At 56.8% G+C, this 22,173-nt stretch overlaps 1 protein-coding gene across 1 annotated transcript; it reads left to right on the top strand.

Moving 5' to 3' along the window:
- Positions 1-6,081: 6,081 nt before the first annotated feature.
- On the top strand, positions 6,082-21,900 carry CSRP1 (cysteine and glycine rich protein 1). The gene is made up of 6 exons (XM_086627268.1): positions 6,082-6,112; positions 13,779-13,891; positions 19,089-19,257; positions 19,631-19,757; positions 21,246-21,339; positions 21,649-21,900. Exons 2-6 carry the CDS (start codon positions 13,780-13,782, stop codon positions 21,723-21,725), a joined length of 579 nt encoding a protein of 192 aa, XP_086483394.1. The 5' UTR covers positions 6,082-6,112; position 13,779; the 3' UTR covers positions 21,726-21,900.
- The last annotated feature ends 273 nt before the right edge of the window (positions 21,901-22,173 follow it).

Below are 22,173 nucleotides of genomic sequence, written 5' to 3'. Positions count from 1 at the left end.
CGCGCGCCGCCGCACCTGGGAGCGACGCGGACTACAGCTCCCGGCAGCCCCCGCGCGCCGGCCGGCCCCGCCCGGCCGCCATCGCAGCGCGCCGGCCGCCGGTCCGGCATCCCGCCTGCCGGGCGGGGCGCGGGGAGGAGGAGCCCGGTCCGTCAGGGAGAGCGGGCCAGGCCCGGCAGGGTTCGCAGCGGCCCCGCGGTCGCAGCCGGCGGCCCCCGCGGCGCTCCGTCCTCTGCGCAGCGGCCCGCGGCAGGGCGCGATGCCTGCGGGCCCGCGGGCCGCTCCGCTCCGGCTCTGCCTGCCGGAGCCCAGCCGAACCGAACCGCGGAGGTTCGGGAGCTGCGAGGTTCGGGTCGGCCTCGCCGCGCCTCCGCCGAGCCCCCTCTGGCGGCGGGAGCGTCCCGCCCGCGGCGCCGCCGGGCGAAGGTGCCGAGCATCCGTCGCTCCCGGCGGACAGCCGCGCGCGTTTCCCACCCTGAGCGAACGCCCCTCTTCTCCGGGTTGTTTTTGGGGAGCCGGGCTGCCAAACAGGGGATTCGCCTCAAATCCTTCGTTGGAGGAACCGCACAACGAGCACGCCGCTATATGATCAGTGGCATCCCCCAGAGCAGGTGGTGTTTGCTCGTTAGTCTTGGAAAAAAACAGCGATTTTCAGCAGAGTTCCAGGGAAAACCCCGGGAACTCCAGCGCAGTGCATCCGATATCCCCAGCATGCAGAGTGTTCGGAACGGCTCCAATCAACAGAGTCAGGAGCCACATTAAGGGCTATTAAATATTCATAGAAATGCCAGATCGTGGCTCATTAGCAGTCTAAAAGTGCAAAACTGGAGTTAGGAATTATTAGTATAGAAATGGTTCGGAGAAGAGCAACAAGGAAAAGGGCTTCACACAACGTGTAGTTTCCTACGGAGCTCCCGACAGCGGGGCAGTACGGATGCTAGCTGTTGAAGTGGGTCTAAAAGCAACAGGACAAATGAAGGGCAGAAAATCAATTACGATTCATAAATACAAAGTTGTCGTCCTTGGTTGAGAAAGGCCTTTGGCTGTGGGATGCTGGAGGCTGGGATCCCTCCCACGCGCTCCTGGTGCCCGCAGGCGATGGGGTGTGTGCTGGGTCACAGTCAGCGTGACCAGCGATCGCCTTCCCACGCTTTATATTGCATTCTCCCCAGTGGCATCAGTTATTCATGATGATGAGCATGCTGGTCCATGCTGGACCAGGCCTGGAGCTCCTTAACTTTGCATCTATTGCGTCGAGAATTTAATTACTTCTGGCTGCGTGCCAGGCTGAGGCGAGCCTTAGCTCTTGCCCCGAGTGAGGGGTGCAGCCGTGTTAGCGGTTCAGCCTACAGTTTTGTGAGCACCTTCCCCTTCTGCAAGGTGGTAACAGGGCGGGAAGCCCCCCCTTCCATCGTCTCGGATGTCCCGGATCCCTGACATGTGTGACTACAGTCCCACCTCTGTCTTTCTATTATCAATTCCTTCAAATTCAGTCCGGCTCTGGCCTGCCTCCTATTTCAGCAGTGAGTTTCTGAACAAAAATTCATTATTCCAGGTCTTCTCCAGGGATGATCAACATTAGAATGTGTGGCTCAGCAAGGTGTTTCCCGGATCCTGAGGAAAAATGGTATCTGTGTGCTCCCAGCTAATATCTTTAAGTACCAGTTTCCTTCTTTTCAGTCTGTCTCTGAATTTCCTTTAACTGCTCTATCACAAATAACTGCTTTATTTATAAAATAAAATCGCTTTCTGGAATGGCCTAGATTTGTTCTGAACTTACCTCTGCCAGCAGCCCGTTTGTCCAAAGTTGGAAAAAAAATTAAAATTTTCTTGGTCCCTTTATGTTCACTGGAAAATAATTTTACTGGAAAGTAATTTTACACCACCAGCGATGAGAGCCGTGGCAGATCCGTGCAGGAATCGGGCAGCTTGTGAACTCCACTCTCTTTGAAGTTTTGATTGCCCAGTGAACGCTACTGGGTTTGTTTCAAGCTCTTAACAGCATTTTTGATGCCGTGATTGGTTTTGGTCACTCCTTTTGGCACCGCTGGTCCCAATCCACAGACCCAGGTCCCTGTTTGACTTAATCCTCTGGTGTGACTGTTCCGAGACCCCGGCACGTTGGAACCGCACCGTGTGTGCTCATGGCGCTGTGCGAAGCCGAGCAGGCGCTGGAGTCTTTTTGGAAATAAAACTGGAGCGGGTAAAATTCCCAGTTAGAGATGGCATATTGGCCATGCCATCACGGGAGACGTGCGGAGAGGGATGAGGAGTCAGTCTCACAGCCTTTCCCAGTCCCACGTCCCACTGTCGGTGTAACACTAGATGGCGTGGGGACCCACGGCAGCTGCCCAGCGGCGGGCAGGGCTCAGCCTCCGTCCCTGCGCTAACAGAGACCCTGAAGTGACGAGTTTTGGTCACCTTCATCCCCTGGGGCTGCTGGATACCGTTGGGTAGATGGGGAGGCTGCAGCAGGAGAAGGGGAAAAGACGGGCAAAGCCAGCCCGGCCGTGCATGGTCTGAGAGAGGCACGTCTGCCGGTTGGGGAAGACATTAGGAGGTGAGATGTGATGGACTTTGGACTCTCTACCCTCCCCGAAAACGGAGGCATGTCTCTCTGTCAGGTGGCAAGGCATCGTGCCATCCGTGCTGGGGAGGGGACAGGCCTGGACCACACTCAGTTCCTCTGGATGGTCCTGGTCTCCTCCTCCAGCCCCCTCCGGATCAAATAGCCTCAGAGCAAAGACCAGAGTACCCTCAATTTTGAGATGCAGGGACCCTTCCTGAAGCTGACATCCAGCTTGTAATACAGCAGCCCCTCCACCTCCTCTGGAGAAAAGAAATAGGAGTATGTGACCCTCCGAACCCTGACAGCCCCTGACTCACACCAGTGGGAAGCCAGCTGGAGGGCACAGGCATGTCCAAGTCTGCTGGAGGTTGGCATCTGCAGCACCATCTCAAGCACGGTGTGTTAGACACATCCTCTGAGTCATCTGGCAGAGGTTTTCCAACCTCCAGGGGAAAGGATGCACATCCCCACGTGCTGTGGTGACGTCAGCTCTGGGATATGACTCTCATTCTCTACAAGGTCTCAGGAACCCTGTGGAAGGTCCGTGGCCATCAGGAGCAACTGCCATGGGTGATGTCAAGGTGCACATGTCTCTGTCCTCTTCACAGTGTGCCAACGTGCATTGTGGCAACCGGTAATGCCCCATTCAGTAATATGGCTGTACCCCGTTAACTATGACCCACACATTCCCCTCAGTGGGGCCCTGAACACCCGGTTAATGTGTTCCTAATGCCACCATTGTGTTCCTAATGCCACTAACTGACGGGGTGACCTGCTGTGCTCTGAGCTGTTGGATGGGCCATGCCCAGCAGAACTGGGTCTTTCAGGTCACCTGTGCTCTGCTTGTCCTTGCTCGGTCAGGGGCTGGGCTCCCCAGCAAGCGACGGCCGTTCATGCTCGTTGTGCACACCCGGCACGGCAACACGGCTCGTCTCCCTGCAAGACAAGAGGCATCCTGGTCCTCTGTGACAAAAGCCTTCCCCGCACACAGAGCAGCACACTCCCCTTGTGATCCTCATCCTCTTCCTGCATTCCACGCCTTGGTTCAGGACCAGGAATTTCTTATCCAGAGTTCACGGCAAAATTACCGTCAAATCTAATGCCAAAGTTTTCCAGTCCCAAAGGAAGTACCTCCCTGCTGCTGCCCTCTCAGCCCTCCTCCCTTCCTCCCAATTCCGGTACTGCGCTCCCATCAGCTGGAGCAGCCGGGGCTCCCGAGCCATCCCGCAAACAGGCTGCCTGCCTTAGGGGAGCTGCTGGGGTTCGGAAGAGGAGGATGAGTGGGAAGAGTCCCATAAACAGCCTCTTCGTGCCAGCTGCCGTTTTCCCTTAATGCCTACTTGCACTTTTCGAGTAGAAAAAGGCCAACCCAGGTGAGAGAAATTAAATAGGAGATTTTGCTGGCTGCATCTGTCCCGGCTTGACAATCCTGTCCATGGCCACAGCAATCAGAAGCACTGGAGCAGCTTCTGTCCATCCTCACCTACTAAAGGGGATGGAAGATCCTCATGGAGCACAGATGCCTCAGGGACTCCAGAAGCAGAGACTTAGGGTGGGAAGCAGCTACAGGCACCAGCAAAGCTGCTCCCTTCTCCTGGCTTCCCCTCCCAGAGCTCCCTGTGGAGCCACTCCTGGAAGGGGCTGCCCTTTGCTGGCTTTCAAGTCCAGGAGATGGAGCATTGATGGACCGAAACTCCTTTGACTCTTGCAGGACATCAAAAATCCCTAAGAAGGGAGTGGTAGATCCTTTCTGTATCTGGTGCCACCCGGTTCCCATCCCTCCAAGCTGGGGATCGATGAAGGTGTCTTCTGGATGGAAAGTGGAGGTTTGTGCCCCAGCAAGCTGAGAATTGGGCAGGGATGAGCACACAAGGGAATGCCCAAACACAGACAGGGACTGCAGAGTCCTGCTGGGGAGGGTTGAGCATACAGAAGTGGCCAGTGTCTGACAGACATGTTGGTGCTGGGTCACACCAAAGGGCTTCCACATGGACCACCCTCGGCTTTTCACAGTGGAAACAGCATCACCTGGAGCCTTGGCATGTTTTTTACAAGGTCCTGAGCCTCCTTGGGCTCCCGTGTTGTCCTGGCACAGAAACAGAGTGAAAAACGGAGATAGCAGCTTTGTAGCCTTACATCCACACTTTGTGTAGGCTGCTCCTGGGATGTTCGGGCACAGAGGGCAGTAACGCGTGGTGTGAGGGTACGGCAGGGTCCGTGGGGCGTCAGGGAGGTGGAGGCAGTATCTCTGCTCCTGCAGACACTGCGGTCACCCTTTTCACTGCTCAGATCTCTCCCTTCGTGGCGCGGTGACCTGTCATCCGGCTGTGCTCCAAGTGTTTTCCCAGCGCTCCTGCAGCAGCCTTTCGTGCTTTGCTTACTTGTTATCCCCACGTCCCTGCTCTCCCAATGCCGTTGTTGAGAGTTTCCACGAGAAATTGTTGCCAAAGAGAGTCGCTGTTATTCACAGAATCACAGAACAGTTTGAGTTGGAAGGGACCTCAAAGATCATCTAGTTCCAACCCCCTGACATGGGCAGGGACACCCTCCGCTACACCAGGTTGCCCAAAGCCTCATCCAACCTGGCCTGGAACACTGCCAGGGATGGGGCAGCCACGGCTTCTCTGGGCAACCTGTGCCAGTGCCTCAGCACCCTCAGAGGGAAGAATTTCTTCCTTAGATCCCATCGAAATCTCCCCTCTGTCAGTTTAAAGCCATTGCCCCGTGTCCTGTCACTCCACACCCTTGTCCAAAGCCCCTCTCCAGCTTTCCTGTAGCCCCTTTAGGTACTGGAAGGTGCTGGAAGGTCTCCCCGGAGCCTTCTCTTCTCCAGGCTGAACAGCCCCAACTCTCCCAGCCTGTCTCCAGAGCAGAGGTGCTCCAGCCCTCGGAGCATCTTCATGGCCTCCTCTGGACCCGCTCCAGCAGCTCCATGTCCTTCTTGTGTTGGGGACCCCAGAGCTGAACGCAGCACTGCAGGGGGGTCTCAGGAGAGCAGAGCAGAGGGGCAGAATCCCCCCCCTCGCCCTGCTGTCCACGCCGCTCTGGGTGCAGCCCAGGGCACGGCTGTGCCTATGTTCTCTACACCTTCTCCAGCAACTTTTATTTTATTTTAGGGGAAAACGAAAACTTTTTGAGCATGACCTGCCTAGCCGACAGGTATTACTGGTGGCACACACGTTTGGCAACGGGCCAAACGTTTTTTTTTAGCTGGCCGCCGCGGCCGGACCCGAAGGGTTTATTCCCGCCCCCCCCCCCCCACCGTGGGAGTGGGATGCGGGGGGGGGATGCCCCGCGGCGGGGGTGCGGGGGTGGCGCTGGGGCAGTGCCGGCGCTGGAGGGGGGATGTCCCCCGCGCCGTGCCCTCCTCGGGGCGGTGGCCGCCGTGACATCAGGGCCGGGCTGGGGCCGAGCGCAAAGCGCCGCCGCCCCGCGACCCGCCTTCTCCCGCCGCCGACAAAAGCCCCCGAGCGGCCGCCGGCCCCAGCCCCGGCCCCGGTCCCGGCCCCGACACCGACCCGGCGCAGCCCAGCCCAGCTGCAGGTAGGTGCGGGACGGGGGCGGCCCCGGGGCGCGGAGCGGAGCCCCCTCCCGCGGGCAGCCCCGGGCCCCGCTGCGGAGCTGCCGGGGCTGCCGCCCCTCCCGGCCCGGGGCGGGCGGGTCTCCATCCCTCCGCGCTGCTGCATCCCCGAGTCCCCCCGCCCCACGCGCAGCCCTCCCCGGGCAGACCCCGACCGCCCCTTCTGTGCCACCCCCCGCCCCAGCGCACCTCTCCTGGGGTGAGATGGGCTGGGGGGAGTGGGGGTCCATGGGGTGGATGTGGGTGCGGTGGGGCCCACCAAGGCACGGAAGGGGCACGAGCATCCGCGCACATGACGCCGAACACGGAAGCCGAAGCTCTTGCATCAGATGGGGTGAACTTTCCTAACCCGAGAGCGGGCATCGCCACAACGGCTTCACTTCTCGCCACGCGCCAAACTTTCCACTGGCGTCAATATTAACCCTCCGCCGAGCGTTGCTGTTCCCTTGTTTTTCCAAAGGGAAACCTCAAGGCTGTGGTGTCGGGCTGGGCTGTGAGCAGAGTCCTGGTGCCCCGTCCCCTCGCCGAAACGCGGGCGCTGCTGTCGCTTCGCTTTCCAGCCTCGATAAAGCTCAGAGCCGGGGAGGCAGAGCCAGCTCCGTCCCCTCCGCTGGTGCGGACCCGTGTCCGTCCGTCCCCTCCGGACCCATGTCGCTCTACGGAGGAGATTTGCGTCGCTGAGGACCTGGCTGGGCACACGCTTCAGCACAGCTTCAGGTGCCGCTTTCCAAACCTCCGAGCTGGCAGCGGGGCCAGCGCGTGGGAGGGCTGTTAATGAGCACTTGGCAAAAATAGCGGGTGCCGCCAAGTTGCCGTGTTAGAGGTAGGGAGGGATGGACTGGGTGAGAAGGTGCAACTCCTAAAATAGTGTTAGGTGTGAGATTGGCATTGGGCACTGCATCTCCTGGCTCTTCTGGATCTTGGTGGTGAGGTTGGAAAGGTGGGGTAGAGTCTGGGAGGACTCGGTGCTCAGAGAGTAGCTCAGTGCTTGCAGCTGCCGCCGCTCGACATCCTGCACGGTGCCTTCCCTGCTCCCACGGGTCAGGGGGCACTGCCTGTCCAGCCTCGGGCTCGCAGCCGGCCTCTCCTGTCTGCTGGATCGGGGCCTCTCTGGCTGGGATGTCAGTGCCCGAATGCTGCCCCTGCAGCGGCTGAGCTCGGCTGCCTGCTCCTGGGAGGTGGCACAACGTGACAAGGATGTGATTGATCGGGGAAAAATAAGGGCTAAAGTGAACTCGGTCAGGTTATGGATCTTGACTGCAGAAGTCAGTAGCTTTTCTTAGCTGAAAATGCTTTTGGCTTTTGTTCTGGATAAAACTGGGATTTTCTTGAAGGAGCCCAGTTATGATGGGAAAGTTTCAAGCTGCTTTTGTAACCAAAGCCTGGGAGCAGCGTGGTCAACAGGCAATGGTGTGTTGGTCCGCGGGCACGTCGCGGCTGGTGAGCGCTCGCCGGTAGCCGTGTCTGGCAGGCAGCTCGGCACGGTGCTGGCCTGGCGCTGGCTCCTTCCGTGGCACAGCAAACCTGAACGCTGCCTTGGTGGTGGCAGCAGAAGTGATGCCTGACTGTACTGCTTTGGGAGCAGTAGAGTAGATGAGCTGTGTGTGAGGATCACTCTGGACTTCAGACCCTCCTGACTTTCTCCCCTCAGAGATGTCTGATCCGCTACAGCTGCATCTCCTGGGACAGTTCTTTGACTTCTCCATGGTGACGCCAAGTGTTTTGCCTTGTCCAGCCTCAGGACCCCGTTCTTTTATTGCTCACCAGTTCAACATCACTGTATCACAAATGACCTTAATTTATGCAGTTGCCAGCCCGGAGTCTCCTCGTGTCACTGCTGCACCCAGCTGATTACATGGCACGGGGACAACAGGGACAGTTCTAACTTGCCTCTTGCCCAGGTGATGTGACAGCTGCTCTGTGACAGATGCCATTTGTCTGGGGCAGAGTCTCCCATGGGCCCGATTTGAGTTACGGGTGCTGAATGCACTGTCCCGGTGATTTCATAGAATGGTTTGGGTTGGAAAGGACCTTCAAGATCATCCAGTTCCAACCCCCCTGCCATGGGCAGGGACACCTTCCACTACACCAGGTTGCCCAAAGCCTCATCCAACCTGGCCTTGAACACTTCTAGGGATGGGGCAGCCACAACTTCTCTGGGCAACCTGTGCCAGTGCCTCAGCACCCTCAATGTAAAAAATTTCCTCCTTCTATCTAATCGAAATCTCCCCTTTTTCAGTTTAAAGCAGTTTCCCCTTGTCCTATCACTACACGCCCTTGTAAAAAATTTCCCAGGTGGTGTTACGTGTATCTCCATGAGCTGGTTCTTTTCTGCTCTGTCCACGTGCCCCACCTTGTCTAGGTGCCTCCTTCAAATTTCTGCTCATTTCATGGCTCTGCCAGCTGCTGTCTGAACTGGAAGGTGGTGATCAGACCCCACAGCTTTGGGCTGCTCCTATAGTTTCCTCCCTTTTGACTTGTCCCTTTACCAGGCTGCGTAAAATAATCCTGCCTGGACTGCTGGGAAATGTCATCAGGAGTGAACGTTTTTCAGCACTGATGGTGCTTTCCTGCCGTCCACGTGTTAGTGCTCTCATTGCAAAAAAAAAAAAAAAAAGAACCTTTCACATGGGCCAGCACGAGTCTTCTGTTCCTCAGTGGCCTCCTCCAAGCACAGAGTGATTGCTCTGCGATTAAGCGTTGTAGGATTGCAGTAGAACATCTGGGCACGTGTGTGGGAAAGGTTTTCCAGCTATTGCAGAAGCTCGAAGGTTGCGCTGACGTCCCGGTGGCTGCAGGTAAAGTTTGTTAGAGGGTGATGGGAGAGAACCTGCACTCTCTGAGCGCTCCCGTAGCACTGAAGCCGTCTTCACGCGGCGGCGGGTCCTGCCTTAGCTCTAGCAGTCACAAACCAGCTGCTCTCAGGTGGATGAAATGGTGGTTGTCAGCTTTGGTGTGATGGACGTGAGTGCACTGACTGATCTTCCAGCCCACCCTAAGGAGAAGGTGACCGTGTATTCTTACTGCCTGATGGCAGCTGCTCGCTGCTTCCCCTTAAAGCTCAGCTTTAGATGACATCCCAAAGCACCAGGATGTACTGGCTCCATACTGGTTTGTGCCTGGTTGGTTAGCGTAGCTCGGACTGCCTCCCAAACTGGGGCAACACAAGCCCATCAGAAACATGGGTGAGTCTTGACACGGTGAACTCTACTGCTCCAAACTCAAACATCAGATGCTGAAATTCAAGTTGTTCTCCAAAAAGTGGCAGAATTGTGTGGTTCTGCACAAGTCTCACGTGTGTCTGTGCTTCCCAGCAAAACAGCTGTTGATAAAAGGATGGTATCTTGGTTTTTTGAGGCTCCTTGCCTCATCCAGAGCCGATGATGGCCCAGCTCCGGCGCTGAGCCGTGCTTGGCGCAGAGGATGCTGTGTGTAGGGCTCTGGTTGTGTTTGCTGCGCAGCTGCTGTACGTGGGATGTGGAGCTGCAGGAGGGAGGCAAATAATCTGGGGTTCTGGCAGCCCTGGGCGTCTCTCGCCTGTGCTCGGTGAGGTCTTGGGCTGCAGAACAGTCACCTCCTGTTCCTCGTTCCGCATGGGTCAGTAGTGATTTGGAGAAGCGTGACTGCGGTTGGTCAGTGTTGCAATTGGACAGAATATGGTGCTCAGCTCCATGATGCAAAGTACTCTGGAAAAAAAAAATGTTGGAAGGATTGCAAACTCTCCGACATATCTTAAAGGGGTCACTGAATAGGGAATTGGGATGATGGGTCCTGTCTAGATGGCTCTTGTAAGGGTTCTGCTTCTGAGGTGGCTGGTGCAGGTCCCAGACTCCGTGAGCAGGGTGCTCCTATTCGTTTTTTTTTATCCTGCTGGTACTGCCCTGCAGCATAAACTGCTTTTTGGTTTCTCTGTGACTTGCCAAGCTCCCAGCATGTGCCTGTGTATGTTGTGAACTAAGCGGAATTCCCAGCAACTTAACTCAGGCTTTCTCTGTGCCCAGCTGTGAGCTATCAGGCACCCATTCATCCCCAGGACAAACTCTTTTTCATGGTCTCTCCCCACAGAAAACCCATCCTGGCAGGTGCCAGGTCTCGCTGGGATGTGGCTTTGCTGGGGCCTCATCTGTGCTGCTGGGTGCTTCATGGTGAGAGTCACCTGCCGAAATCACAGGGATGTTGTTTAAATGTGTAGGTCTTCCAGTACCTAAAGGGGCTACAGGAAAGCTGGAGAGGGGCTTTGGACCAGGGTGTGTAGTGACAGGACACGGGGCAATGGCTTTAAACTGAAAGAGGGGAGATTTGGATGGAATCTAAGGAAGAAATTCTTCCCTCTGAGGGTGCTGAGGCACTGGATCAGGTTGCCCAGAGAAGCTGTGGATGCCCCATCCCTGGCAGTGTTCCAGGCCAGGTTGGATGAGGCTTTGGGCAACCTGGTGTAGTGGAGGGTGTCCCTGCCCATGGCAGGGGGGCTGGAACTGGATGATCTTGAAGGTCCCTTCCAACCCAAACCGTTCCATGATTCTGTGATTCTGTGGAACTGTGTGGAGGCACCTGCAAGCTTCCCGTGCTGAGTGGAGGAAAATAAGCAGTGAAAGGGCTTGATCTCCTCTTGTGGCAAACATCACCCAAAAGCACCTTTCCTCCTCCCGTAGGCTCACAGGCAGCTCAGGGGAAGGTGTCCCAGCTGCCGATGTCTCCGTTTGGGCAGGGGAACCCTGCTGCTCGGGACAAACGGAGCCTCTTCCTTTGCTGTTGTTGTAAAGGGGGGAAAAAAATTGTGCCATGGAGGCAAAAGCGAGCAGCTGGCTCCAAACCACGCCGAGCAGTTTGTCCCTGAGTGTGCTTGCAGATGGCCTGGCTGTGGAGCAGGGAGCGATGGCAGGGGTAGGGAGACAGGGTCAGGTCTGGAGGGTCCCAGAGATGGGGCCTGCTGACTGTTGTATTTAGAAAGGGATGGAGGACCCAGGTAAGTTGTAGCTGGTGTTGTGTTACTCCTGGTAAGTGGTCTGGCACAGGTGGGCATGGGGGGCAAAGGGGCCCGTGGGCTCCCACGGCATGTGAGTGTGGGTATCTCCGCCGCCTGGGCTGGCAGGGAGATGCTGCTGGATGTTTCTGCCCTCCAAGGAAACTCCTGAACCTGGTCGGGTCCTTCTCTTGGTGCACAGAGGGGAAAAAACAGGCTCCGGAGAGAGTTTGTGTCCTTTTAAGGCAATCCCAGGGCTGGGACTGGAACGGTCCGGAGGGAAGGAGGGATTTGGCAGGGGTGGGAAGCCCAGCCCGCAGGGCCTTCAGGAAAGAGACTTTCCGGCTGCTGGGATCACACCCCAAACAAACACGGCATCTTGGGTTGCGGGAGTCCCCACAACCAGCCCCCTGCGCCCAGCACCCTCCATGGCTCCATCTGTCTGTCCCGCACTGGGACCCTCTGTGCAGCCGGGCTAGAGCCCTGCCTGCCCTGCTTGCCCTGCCCTGCCTGCCCTGCCTGCTCTGCCCTGCCTGCCCTGCCTGCTCTGCCCTGCCTGCTCTGCCCTGCCTGCCCTGCTTGCCCTGCCCGCCCTGCCTGCTCTGCCCTGCCTGCTCTGCCCTGCCTGCTCTGCCCTGCCTGCCCTGCTTGCCCTGCCTGCCCTGCCCACTCTGCCCTGCCTGCCCGCCCTGCCCGCCCTGCCCTGCCCGCCCTGCCCGCCCTGCCCGCCCTGCCCTGCCTGCCCTGCCCTGCCTGCCTTGCCCTCTCTGCCCGCCTGCCCTCTCTGCCCACCTGCCTGCTCTGCCCACCCTGCCTGCCCTGCCTGCTCTTAGAACCAGGGTGAGATCAATTCCCCTTTGCTATTCCTGACCAAATACCCTTACAGGGAGAAGAGCCCAACTTTGCTGTGTGCTGGAAGGTTCGGAGATCTCGCTGTGCCCGTGAGCAGAGGGTTTGCAGCGTTTCGCCCTCCCTCATCTCTCCGTCTGACGTTTATACATCCCCCAGTCCTGTTGCGTTCAGCGCCCGTCTCCCCAGCTGCCTGCCCGGCAGGGCTGTGCTGCTGACTTGGCTGTTGGGTGGGGGACTGGAGACCCAGAGATGGGGCTTCAGCTGCCCAAGGTGACCCAGGAGCTGCTGCAAGGGGTGGGCTCAAGGGTTGTGTCCCAGCAGACCCAGATCTCCTTCCTCATAGCGGTGCAGCCGAGGCGAGGGAGGTGATGAGATCCTGCGCACGCTGTGGGGTGGCACAAAGTGTAGGGTGAAAGTGGCATTTGGTTTTGGGGACCTTGTCTTGCTGCTTTAGCTGTTCCAGAGTTGGGAAGCAGAGGGCTGAGCTTGCAACGGGGAGGGGTGACTTCTGCTGCTTGTCCTCACATGGGAGCAGGATGGAGAATTACAGAGGTGTTGGTGGAGAGAGGCCTCTGGAGACCTCTCAAGCTGAAGCTTGTGCCCATTGACCTGTCCTGTATCATTGGACACCACCAAAAACAGTTTGGTTCTGTTGTCCTTGTAAAAACCCTATGTTGCTGTTAGATCCTCCTTAGCCTCCTCTTGGCCCCACTCAACCAGCCTGCCTCCCCCAGCATCTCCTTGTAGGACTTCTGTTGTTTGAACATCTTGAGGTTTACGTTGGCCCTGTCTTCAAAAGTATCAAGGCCTCCTCTGGGTTGGAGCTCTGCCACCGTGTGTAAGCTGCTCGCAGTATTTTGGGGTTATCTGCAAATTTCCAGATCAAGGGGCCTCTTGATCATGTCTCATCAGATTTCAGAAAAGAGCAGAGAGAAATAGAAGCATTTATATCCTGCCAAGGAGCTGCATGGTAGCTTAGGTGGGTGCTCAGGTGTTTGCCCAGCACGTGAGCCTGTGTCCCTGGGGCTGCTGATTTCCCAGCCTCCCTGGTGGTAGCTGCAAGTCCTGCAGGAGACTGAGATGCCCAAGTACAGGGGGAACGTGTGAGCGTTGGCCAGGCAGGCACAGGCTAACGATGTTATGGGCGACACGGTGCCGGAGCCGCTGTTTGGTGGTATCGGGGTCAGCTCCTGCCCTTTGGGCAACCCTGACTATACCCCTGCCCTGTGGTTGCAAAAACGGAAGAGATGTTTGAAGAGGAGAAGCTGGAACTGTTTCCAGCTGCAGTGACAACCTGTACATTCTCCAGCACCAAGGATCAGTCACCCCAGCCATTGCTGTGTTGCCCTGTTGAGAGGTGACGGCAGGACCGTGGTCTAACGAGGTGCTGGTGCTGTGGGTACCTCTGTAAGCGCCGTCTCCCATCATTGTCCCACTTCCTCCCTTTTGCTGGCACAGAAAGGAGCTGTGAGGTCCCACGGCTTCCAGGACAGGGGCATTTCTGCTGCTCCTGGCTGGTGGGACCAGCTGATAACTGCTGGGTGCTGTAACAATGGGTCCCGTGGGCATCCTGTGTTCTGCTAATTCTGCTGGTTACGAGCCCTGTGAGTCTGTGCGAACAACAAATGTCCGTGGGTGGTCTCTGTGTGTGCAGATGTGGAATGGCTGCTGGAGCACTGTTGGTGGATACCCGCTCCACCTGCCACATCCCTGCCTCCTGCCTGGCAATCTCCCTGCCTGGCCATCTCCCTGCCTGGCCATCTCCCTGCCCGGCCATCTCCCTGACGCTCTTCCTGCCTGTGCTTTTTCTGCAGGATGCCCAACTGGGGAGGAGGAAAGAAGTGTGGCGTGTGCCAGAAGGCAGTCTACTTCGCCGAGGAGGTGCAGTGTGAAGGCAGCAGCTTCCACAAGTCCTGCTTCTTGTGCAGTGAGTACCAGCCCTTCCCTTGCCCCCCCGGACCGCTTCCTGGCGCCCCGCCGGCCGGGCACCCTGTCACATCCTGTTTACGGGCCGTGGAAACGCTCGTTGGGTTTCTCTGCAAACAGCCCGGCTGCGGGAGCCGTGCGGCAGGATTTCTGCTTTTCTCCAGACTTGAAAGTTTGTTCTGCTGAAGTGTCGTGGTTTAGCCTGGCCGGCAAATAAGGGCCACATGGCCACTTGCTCACCCTCCCCCACCCCCAGGGAATGGGGAAGAGAATTACAGAGGAAAAGGGAAAGAGACCCGTGGGTCGAGATAAGAACAATTTAATACTACTGCTAATATATGAACATAAATATATGTATAATGATAATAATATATACAAACAAGAGATGCACAGTGTAATTGCTCACCACCCTTTGACCAAGGACCATCCTGTCCCGGACTAACGATCCTGAAACAGAGAAGTCCCAGCACTGCAATCCCGGACGAGCGAGAGGCCCAGAAGGAGAGTGAGTGAGAGAGAGAACCCTCCAAGAGTCTGAGAGTGAGAGCCCCTGGAAAAGCAAAGGCCCTTCTTTCCAGTTAACCCTCATTTTTATACTGGGCATGAGCTGCATGATATGGAATTGGCCAGTTTGGCCCTCAATCCTAAATCCAAGTTCAAATCCTAAGGGCAGTCATAGACCCTCTGTCCTGACTATGCTCCCTGCTATCCTGTTGTGCTCCTGCTCACTGGCAAAAACGCAGGAAGCTGAAAAGTCCTTGAGGTCTCCGTGCCAACTATAAACATCAGAGCGCTGTCAGCGTTCTTCTCCCAACAACTCCCAGACTAAAACCAAAACCCAGAGCTCTTCTAGCTGATAAAAAGAACTAACTCTGTCCCGGTCAAAACCAGGACATGAAGGAACCATCTGAGCTGTCAGGGCTGACCTCAGGCAGTAACCATGCAAAGACTTAGTCTGTCCCTACACTGGGGAAAGGCTACGCTGAGTCCTCCAGACTGTCTCCAGATGTTCAAGATTGGAGCTTGATACAGGGATTCTCCAAACAGTGGTGGCAAGAGGTGGCATATCCCATGCAATGCTCTGAGGAGATGCCAGCTTTAGTCTTCTAAGTGGCTTTCCCAGACTAAAAAGGTGGTTGGGCCTTGGGAACTGGCGTGGGATCTGCCCCTGTGTCCCAGGAGGTGATAGGAAAAAGACATGGTCCTGTCCTGTCCCTTCTGCTGATGGGAGGCCTACTGTGAAGTGCCAAAGCATCACCTCCAGCCTGCCTGCAAATCTGCTGTGTGGAGGGTGTCTGTGCCGTATGTTTGGACCCGAGTGTCACCTCCAGGGAAGGACAGCAGAACAGGATCTGCCTGTGGGTTAACTCAGCGCAGAGATCTCCTCCTCTTCCTGCTCTGCAGGATCCTACAGGTACTCTTGGATTCATGCTGCAGGTCCCCAGACCCCCTTCCCTCCCTTTGGGGATACCAGGGCAGCAGTGCAGGGCCAGGCGAGTAGCATTACGGTGCAGAGAACAGCAACTTTAACCTGGGGCAACCACATCCAGAGGGACTACAGGACCTTTGCATAAAAAGATGCCCACTGTCCTCAGCCTGTGTTTTACCAGATTTCTGTCCCCTGCCCTTGAAGGCACAACAGAACTGGTGATTTGATTCTCATGTGCCAACAGGAGCATGCATGTTGCCTGTGTCCGCTGAGGACAGTGGACCAGGTTACCCAGAGCAGTTGTGGCTGCCCCATCCCTGGCAGTGTTCAAGGCCAGGTTGGATGAGGCTTTGAGGAACCTGGTGTAGTGGAGGGTGTCCCTGCCCATGGCAGGGGGGTTGGAACTAGATGGTCTTTGAGGTCTCTTCCAACCTAAAGCATTCTATGATTCCATGACTCATCAACTCATTGCATCTGACACAGAGCAGCAAGAGTTCAAGTGCATCTTCAGAGCTGCCCTTGCAGCAGTGCTCCAGTGAGGTTTAATGTTTTCCCAGCTGGTCCCTGTACCCTATTCCCAGTCTCACCATCCCATTGCAGCAGGGAGCATAGCCGTGTTCTTTGCCATACAGGCAGCGAGCAGAGCTCGGGTCTATAAAGAGGCACACAGTTAGAAATAGTCTCAGTAGACCTATTCTAGCAGGAAAATACCAGTGTCCTCATGGTGCTGACCCCTGCCATGCCGCTGTGTCCACCTGGCACGGATACAGGATCCTTGGCCAGCCTGCCTGGGACGCGGCACGCACACATGGGTGCAGATGTGAGAGACAGAGGCTGTTGCCGCGTCTCTGCTCCCTGCGTGCGTGAAGAGTGGCCAGTGTGACTGGTAGCTCTTACATGTGGGAATTTCCAGGCTGGAAATCTTGCTTCGACTCGAGAGGACTAAGAAGGGGAGTTGCGGAGAGGGAGGCGACAGGCTCTGTCCTTACTGCGGCCGCTCTCTGCAGTGGGAAGTTGTGTTTCTTCTGCAGCCTCAGATAAGGAGGATGGGGAGCGATACTCTCATCTCCTCCCCCACCACTGACTTCTGCCATCTGAGTCCATATCCATGGAGGACATCAGTACAGGGACTGAGATCCTCTTGCCCTGCATTTGCCCTACCCGCGACCCCCGTGCATGCAACTGGATTGTAGGGAAAGCTTCCGCCCTGGGACGCTGGCAGCCAGAGCGCGGGGCAGGCCTCCAGGAGCCACGAAATCAGGCAAAAGGCTTTGCTTTGAGAAGGGAATACACAGCCAAAGTGGGGAAGAAGGTCATCCCATGTCTGCTCATGGAAACAAGTCACCAGGGAGTGGTCAGAGCCTTCTACAGCCAGGGCTCCTGTCCCCATGCTTTGCTGGTGCACATAATCACACACCACACGAACCCCAGCAGCTCTGCCCAGCCCGGCCGTGGGCTCTCCAGTTCAGACCATGGCTTGCTGCCCTTCCCAGTCCTGTGCCAGGGGCTGTGGGTGATGCTGAGCTGCACCCAGCTCCTGCATTCCCAGCCTGTTCCCCAGGGCTACATTTGGGCCTCATCAGGGAACTTGAAGCCATTATCTTTAGGGAAGAAAAACAAGTCCTTTGACCTGATCTGCCAAGAAAAAAAAAATAATCAAAAAAGGAGCCAAACCTACCACAGTGCGTCAGAACTGGAGATGGGCTCAGGGAGTGACTTGGTGATTGACTCGGTGGCATCGATCCAACCGAGTCGACAGCAATGAGAGCGTCTGGCCGCTGAAAGCAGCAGCAGCTCTGGTCTAATTGTTCCGTGGAGCAACTCGACCGCTCTTAGAAAAACAAGGGTCCTTAACTCGGTTAGCATGGTGCGCTGGAATTTCGGAATTTCTGCAATGCAGAAAGCCAAGAGCTGGGGGCTGATTTCTAGGAAGCAGACCAGGAAAGAATTTTTCTGCTACCACTCAAAGTGTCTGTGGCTAATACAGATGAGGGACTGGGAAAGCTTAGGTTAGAGCTCTAAATCCACCCAGCGCGGTGGGAGAGAAAGACAGATGCCACTGAGATCATTCGCTCGCGCCCCTAGGACAAAGCTCTTTAAATATTCTCGTAAAAGTGCCCACATTCCTCTCCTGGAGGGTCTGTCGGAATGCAGCGCTGCTCCTGATGAGCTCCAGGGTCATGCAGAGACAACTCCAACACCAGCCCATTAGCCTGGCAGCCACGGACCCCGTAACCAGAGCTGATCTTTCTCAACAGGACCGCGTGCTCCATCCCCAGCTCCTGCTGTGGTGGGACGGGGGAGCCTGTAGCCAGGAGAGGACCCTGCCAGGTCCTCCTTAGATGGCAGGAGACGTTTTCCTTTCCACCTCCTTCTCCTAGCAGCAGCACATGGGCTTCTCCGCTGCCGCGGAGGAGAAGCACCATATTTAGTAAGTGGGCTGAGGAAAGCTGCCTCTCGCCCCCGCGTTTGGTGCCGCGGTTTGCGCTGCTCCGAGGGCAGAGCTCCGCTGTGTTTGCATTCCTGTGATATTGCTAAAGGCCAAGAAACTTTTCTTCTGGTGCAGAGGCCAACGGGCAGCTGGAAGCCTTGACATTTAAGGCATGTGAGCAGGATGGGGGAAGGCTGTGTCGCAGCCGTAACAGGATCTGTTTTGAGGCTGGCTGCCAGTGCTCTGGACTCTGCCCCAGGTATCTGGGGAGCAGGTAAACACTGGAGATCACTTGGAGCCTGTATGGGTGCTCCTTGCCTCCCTCTCCAGCTTCCTGGGCGGTGTGTTCCAGGAAGGGTTTGGAAGCCGACGTGGAGGCTGAGATCAGAGCTGGAAGAGGAGTCAGGAAAACCCCAAAATTGGGAGAAGAATCTGTTTGGCCTGAGCCCAGCACCAAGCTCAAGCTCTGGATGGGCTCAGCTGGGACCTTAAGCCTCGCTGCTGTCTCCTCCTGTCCTGTTTTACATCCCATATTGATCTCCAAGGCTTGAACACCCAGCTGAGTTAGTGGTCCTCAGCTGTGACCACCGTGTGCATGCAGGCCAATCATGGCACGGACCAGGGGTGACACATGTCAGCATGCCCCGTCCCTGGAAGTGTTCAAGGCCAGGTTGGATGAGGCTTTGAGCAACCTGGTGTAGTGGAGGGTGTCCCTGCCCATGGCAGGGGGCTTCAAACGAGATGATCTTGAAGGTCCCTTCCAACCCAAACCATTCCATGGTTCTATGAATGTCTTCCATGGTGGTCTCGGAGTATGGAGAGTCAACTGGGCACAGCAGCATAATGTGCCAAACAACGTACAGTGCACCAGCCATGGAAATGGCTGCAGGTCTGCTTTTGGTCTGCCTAAACATGGGGAAGAAGAGGTTTGCTCTCATTCCTTTCCCCTGAGTGCGTATTTGCAGTGGACCAGACGTGTGGCAGAGTGGGGCAGGGATGTCCATCCCTGCGCTTGTGAATCCAGCAGTCATTTGTAGGGAAATTTCACTCCCTTCTTGGTTTAAATGCAACTCCAGGATACCAGCATCGAGAGGGTTAACAGAGCTTTTTCTTGGTATCAGCTTGTAGCTTCAGTGGTTGCAGCCTTTTAAAGCCAGACAATGTTCTTGTGATCCTTATCTCTGGCTGTTTTGCATGAGCTTAAGGAGGATCTGGCCTTGGGTTTCCTTGATCCTTGAAAGCTGAGCTGCACTGTCCCTTGTGAGGACATGTTTTCTCCGGCTAATTAGGCAGCTCTGGATGCGCAGGCTGATGGCCCGGCCCTCCCCTCTTTTCTAGTGGTCTGCAAGAAGAACTTGGACAGCACCACTGTTGCCGTGCATGGAGAGGAGATCTACTGCAAGTCCTGCTATGGCAAGAAGTATGGCCCCAAGGGCTACGGCTACGGGCAGGGAGCAGGGACCCTGAGCACGGACAAGGGCGAGTCTCTGGGCATCAAATATGAAGAGTGAGTTTAAGTCTTGTTTTCAAAACTGGGGCTGATGTGGGCACCTTCTCCCCCACCTCCGTCTGCTTGTGACGCTTGGTTGTGTAGCCCGTGCGGAACTTCCAGTATCTAATCTGAGAGTGCCTCGGGCTGCCCTGCCTTTCTGCTCCTTGGGGGAAACCTGCTGAACCCTGTTTGCAGGGTGGGATGGGCTTGATGGGACATGTCCCCTGTTGTCTGAGCATGCCGTGAGGCTGGAGTTTCCGTGGGGCCCAACACATTGTGCCTGAAGCTCTGGGCCCTTCAAAACTGGGTTGGGATTTGTGATTCCATAGCTCTTCCTTCCTCCACCTTGCTTGTGCAGCCCTCATCATGACCTCCCTCCCATCCACAGGGGCCAGCCCCACCGACCCACCAATCCTAACGCATCCAAAATGGCCCAGAAAGTCGGAGGTGCTGATGGGTGCCCTCGCTGTGGTCAAGCGGTGTATGCAGCTGAGAAGGTGATTGGAGCTGGAAAGGTAAGAAGGGGAATGGAGTGGATGGGGCACAAGTTGCTGTGTGGCAGGGACACCTGCAGAGAAGGTCTTGACCTGACGCATAGTCTGCTGCAGGCTGGGCTACCAGGGCCTCCAGCCAGGGCTGAGCTTGGGGACTGGTGGCCATGGCTCACCTGGAAGCCTGGCACCAAAAGGGGAGCTGGACATGTCTGGAAAACAGGTCGCTGCTGCTGGGTGTGCTGGGAGGATGAGTGGTGATGTGGGCCACGGCCACTGTCACCACTAACTGATCAAGCACAATGTCCAGTGAGCCATCTTCACCTTCTTCCGAAGGCTGGGATCTCGTAGCCCGAATTCGGGGCAGGGAATGAATTCCAGTGGCCAGCGGTGCCCGTAGGCTGGGTGAGGTGGTTGGAGGTGTGGGCGCGGGCTCAGTGCGTTCGGTGGTGGGCTGGGTCTGCTCAGGGTCAGTGTCGGTGATGTTGGGTCACTCCCTGACCCCCGATGTGCTCTGTCCTCCCTGGGCTGTCTGGGTTTGTCCCCTGTGCCCAGAGCAAGGGAAGGAGGCATCTCGTCAACAGAAGGGGCCTCCCGACATCATCATACCCCGGTTGGCAGCGCAGGGATTTGTGATGGGCGCGTTGAGGGTCAGCCCAGCATCAGAAGCCAAACTTCACCTTAAAATCATGATCTGGGCTTCCTGGGAGGCTTCTGGCCTCAGTGTTTACAGGGAACCAAAGCTGGCGGAGCAATTACGCTGGAGCAAACCCTGCGAGGATTCCAGAGCGTGTGTTTCATGTGCTAGTGTTTGCTGGATGACTCCATCCTCCTCCTCCTCCTCCTCCAGCTCCCTAATTTCACATTTTCTTCCAAAAAAGGTTTCGTGTTTTCCGAAGTGTTTATTTAAATTCCTCTGTGAGCAGCTCTGGCTACTCTAGGTCTGCTCGAAGGCCGTGAGCTCATTTATCCCCGGGGGCTGGCAGAGCTGCGGGGGGGTGGGTGTTATTTTTAACCACTGGCTGATTTCGGCATTCTTGGGATCCGTTCGCTTCCTTCCTTGGAGCGGTGGTTGTGCAGGGGCAGGTGTCCCAACCCTGCTGCCACCCCCGGGCTGACGTAGGGCCGCAGTGGGTCTCAGCTGGATAACTCAGTGGGGGGTTTATCACGCTGCTCGAGCGAGAGAGGACAATCTCCAAAGTGGGACGTGGTCCCTCCTTCCAAATTATCATAGGAATTACTGTACAAATGACTTCTGTGAGTGGAGGTGAAAGCTCTCTGCAACCAGATCAGCATGAGAGCAGTGACCACACCTGGTGTTTCCTCTCTGAATCTTTTCCCCCCGGGGCCGGGAGGTCCATTCTTTCCAGAGAAAAGTTTTCCTTCATCCTGATCAGACCTCTTTGCCAACCGCTTTGGGTCAGAAACTACAAAGTGACCCTGTTTGGTAACCAGAGCATTGCTGCCCTGTCCCCGGCTGTTGTCTGACCGGGCTCTGCTCCTGTCCCACAGTCCTGGCACAAGTCCTGCTTCCGCTGTGCCAAGTGTGGCAAAAGCCTGGAGTCCACCACCCTGGCAGACAAAGATGGGGAGATCTACTGCAAAGGTGAGTGCCACCTTCCCAGCTGGCTTCTTCCTGGACTCTGAAGGGTGGAGGCAGGGGGGTGAAAACCCCAGTGCAGGGAACCAGGATGGGATGGAGGTTTGGGGAGGTGGTGGCCCCAGCAGCTACGTATGGGTACCAGCTGTGCCAGCTAGCTGCGGAGCCGGGGGATTTCCTGCTGTGCCTGGAGCCTCTATTTGCCCAACAAATACAGCAAACCCTGTCCTGTTTTGGCAGTGCCAGCTTTGAGAGGAGGACCTGCTTGTGTTCCGCTGCCGGCCTTACCCGTCTCTCCCTTCCCGTCCTCCGCAGGTTGCTACGCCAAGAACTTCGGTCCCAAGGGCTTTGGCTTTGGGCAAGGTGCCGGGGCACTCGTGCACTCGCAGTGAGGCACCAGGAGCCAGGCTCTCCGCTCGCTCAGGGCTCGTCCAGACCAGCCTGTGCTGCCCGACCCTTCCCGCGCCCGCCGTGAGCATCCTCACCGTCACGGATAACCACCCGCTGCTTCGCAGCACCAGCCCCTTCCTCCCTGCCCTGACCCAGCGCACCCCGAAGCTGTGGGAGTCCCAGTGTCACCCCCGTCGGGTCCTGCTGGTGCGGGTGCCAGCGGGGAGACAGCTCACGCCCATCCGCAGCGAGGCCTGTGTGCCCGAAACATTCTGCTCCGCGTTGCCCGTCCCGCCGGGATGCGTGCCCAGCCGTGCCATGCCGTTGTCACCGAGCAAGCAATAAACATCAAAGCTGATCCTCGCCTGGCCTTGCTGGAGAGTTTGTTCCCCATCTGGGGCTGAGAAGGTGCATTGGGTGACCAGAGCTGGAGGTCAGGAGGTAGAGGGA

Source organism: Tauraco erythrolophus, chromosome 27 (assembly GCF_009769465.1).
Source record: "Tauraco erythrolophus isolate bTauEry1 chromosome 27, bTauEry1.pri, whole genome shotgun sequence".
Taxonomy (NCBI): Eukaryota; Metazoa; Chordata; class Aves; order Musophagiformes; family Musophagidae; genus Tauraco; species Tauraco erythrolophus.
This window is presented reverse-complemented; position numbering and strand designations above follow the sequence as displayed.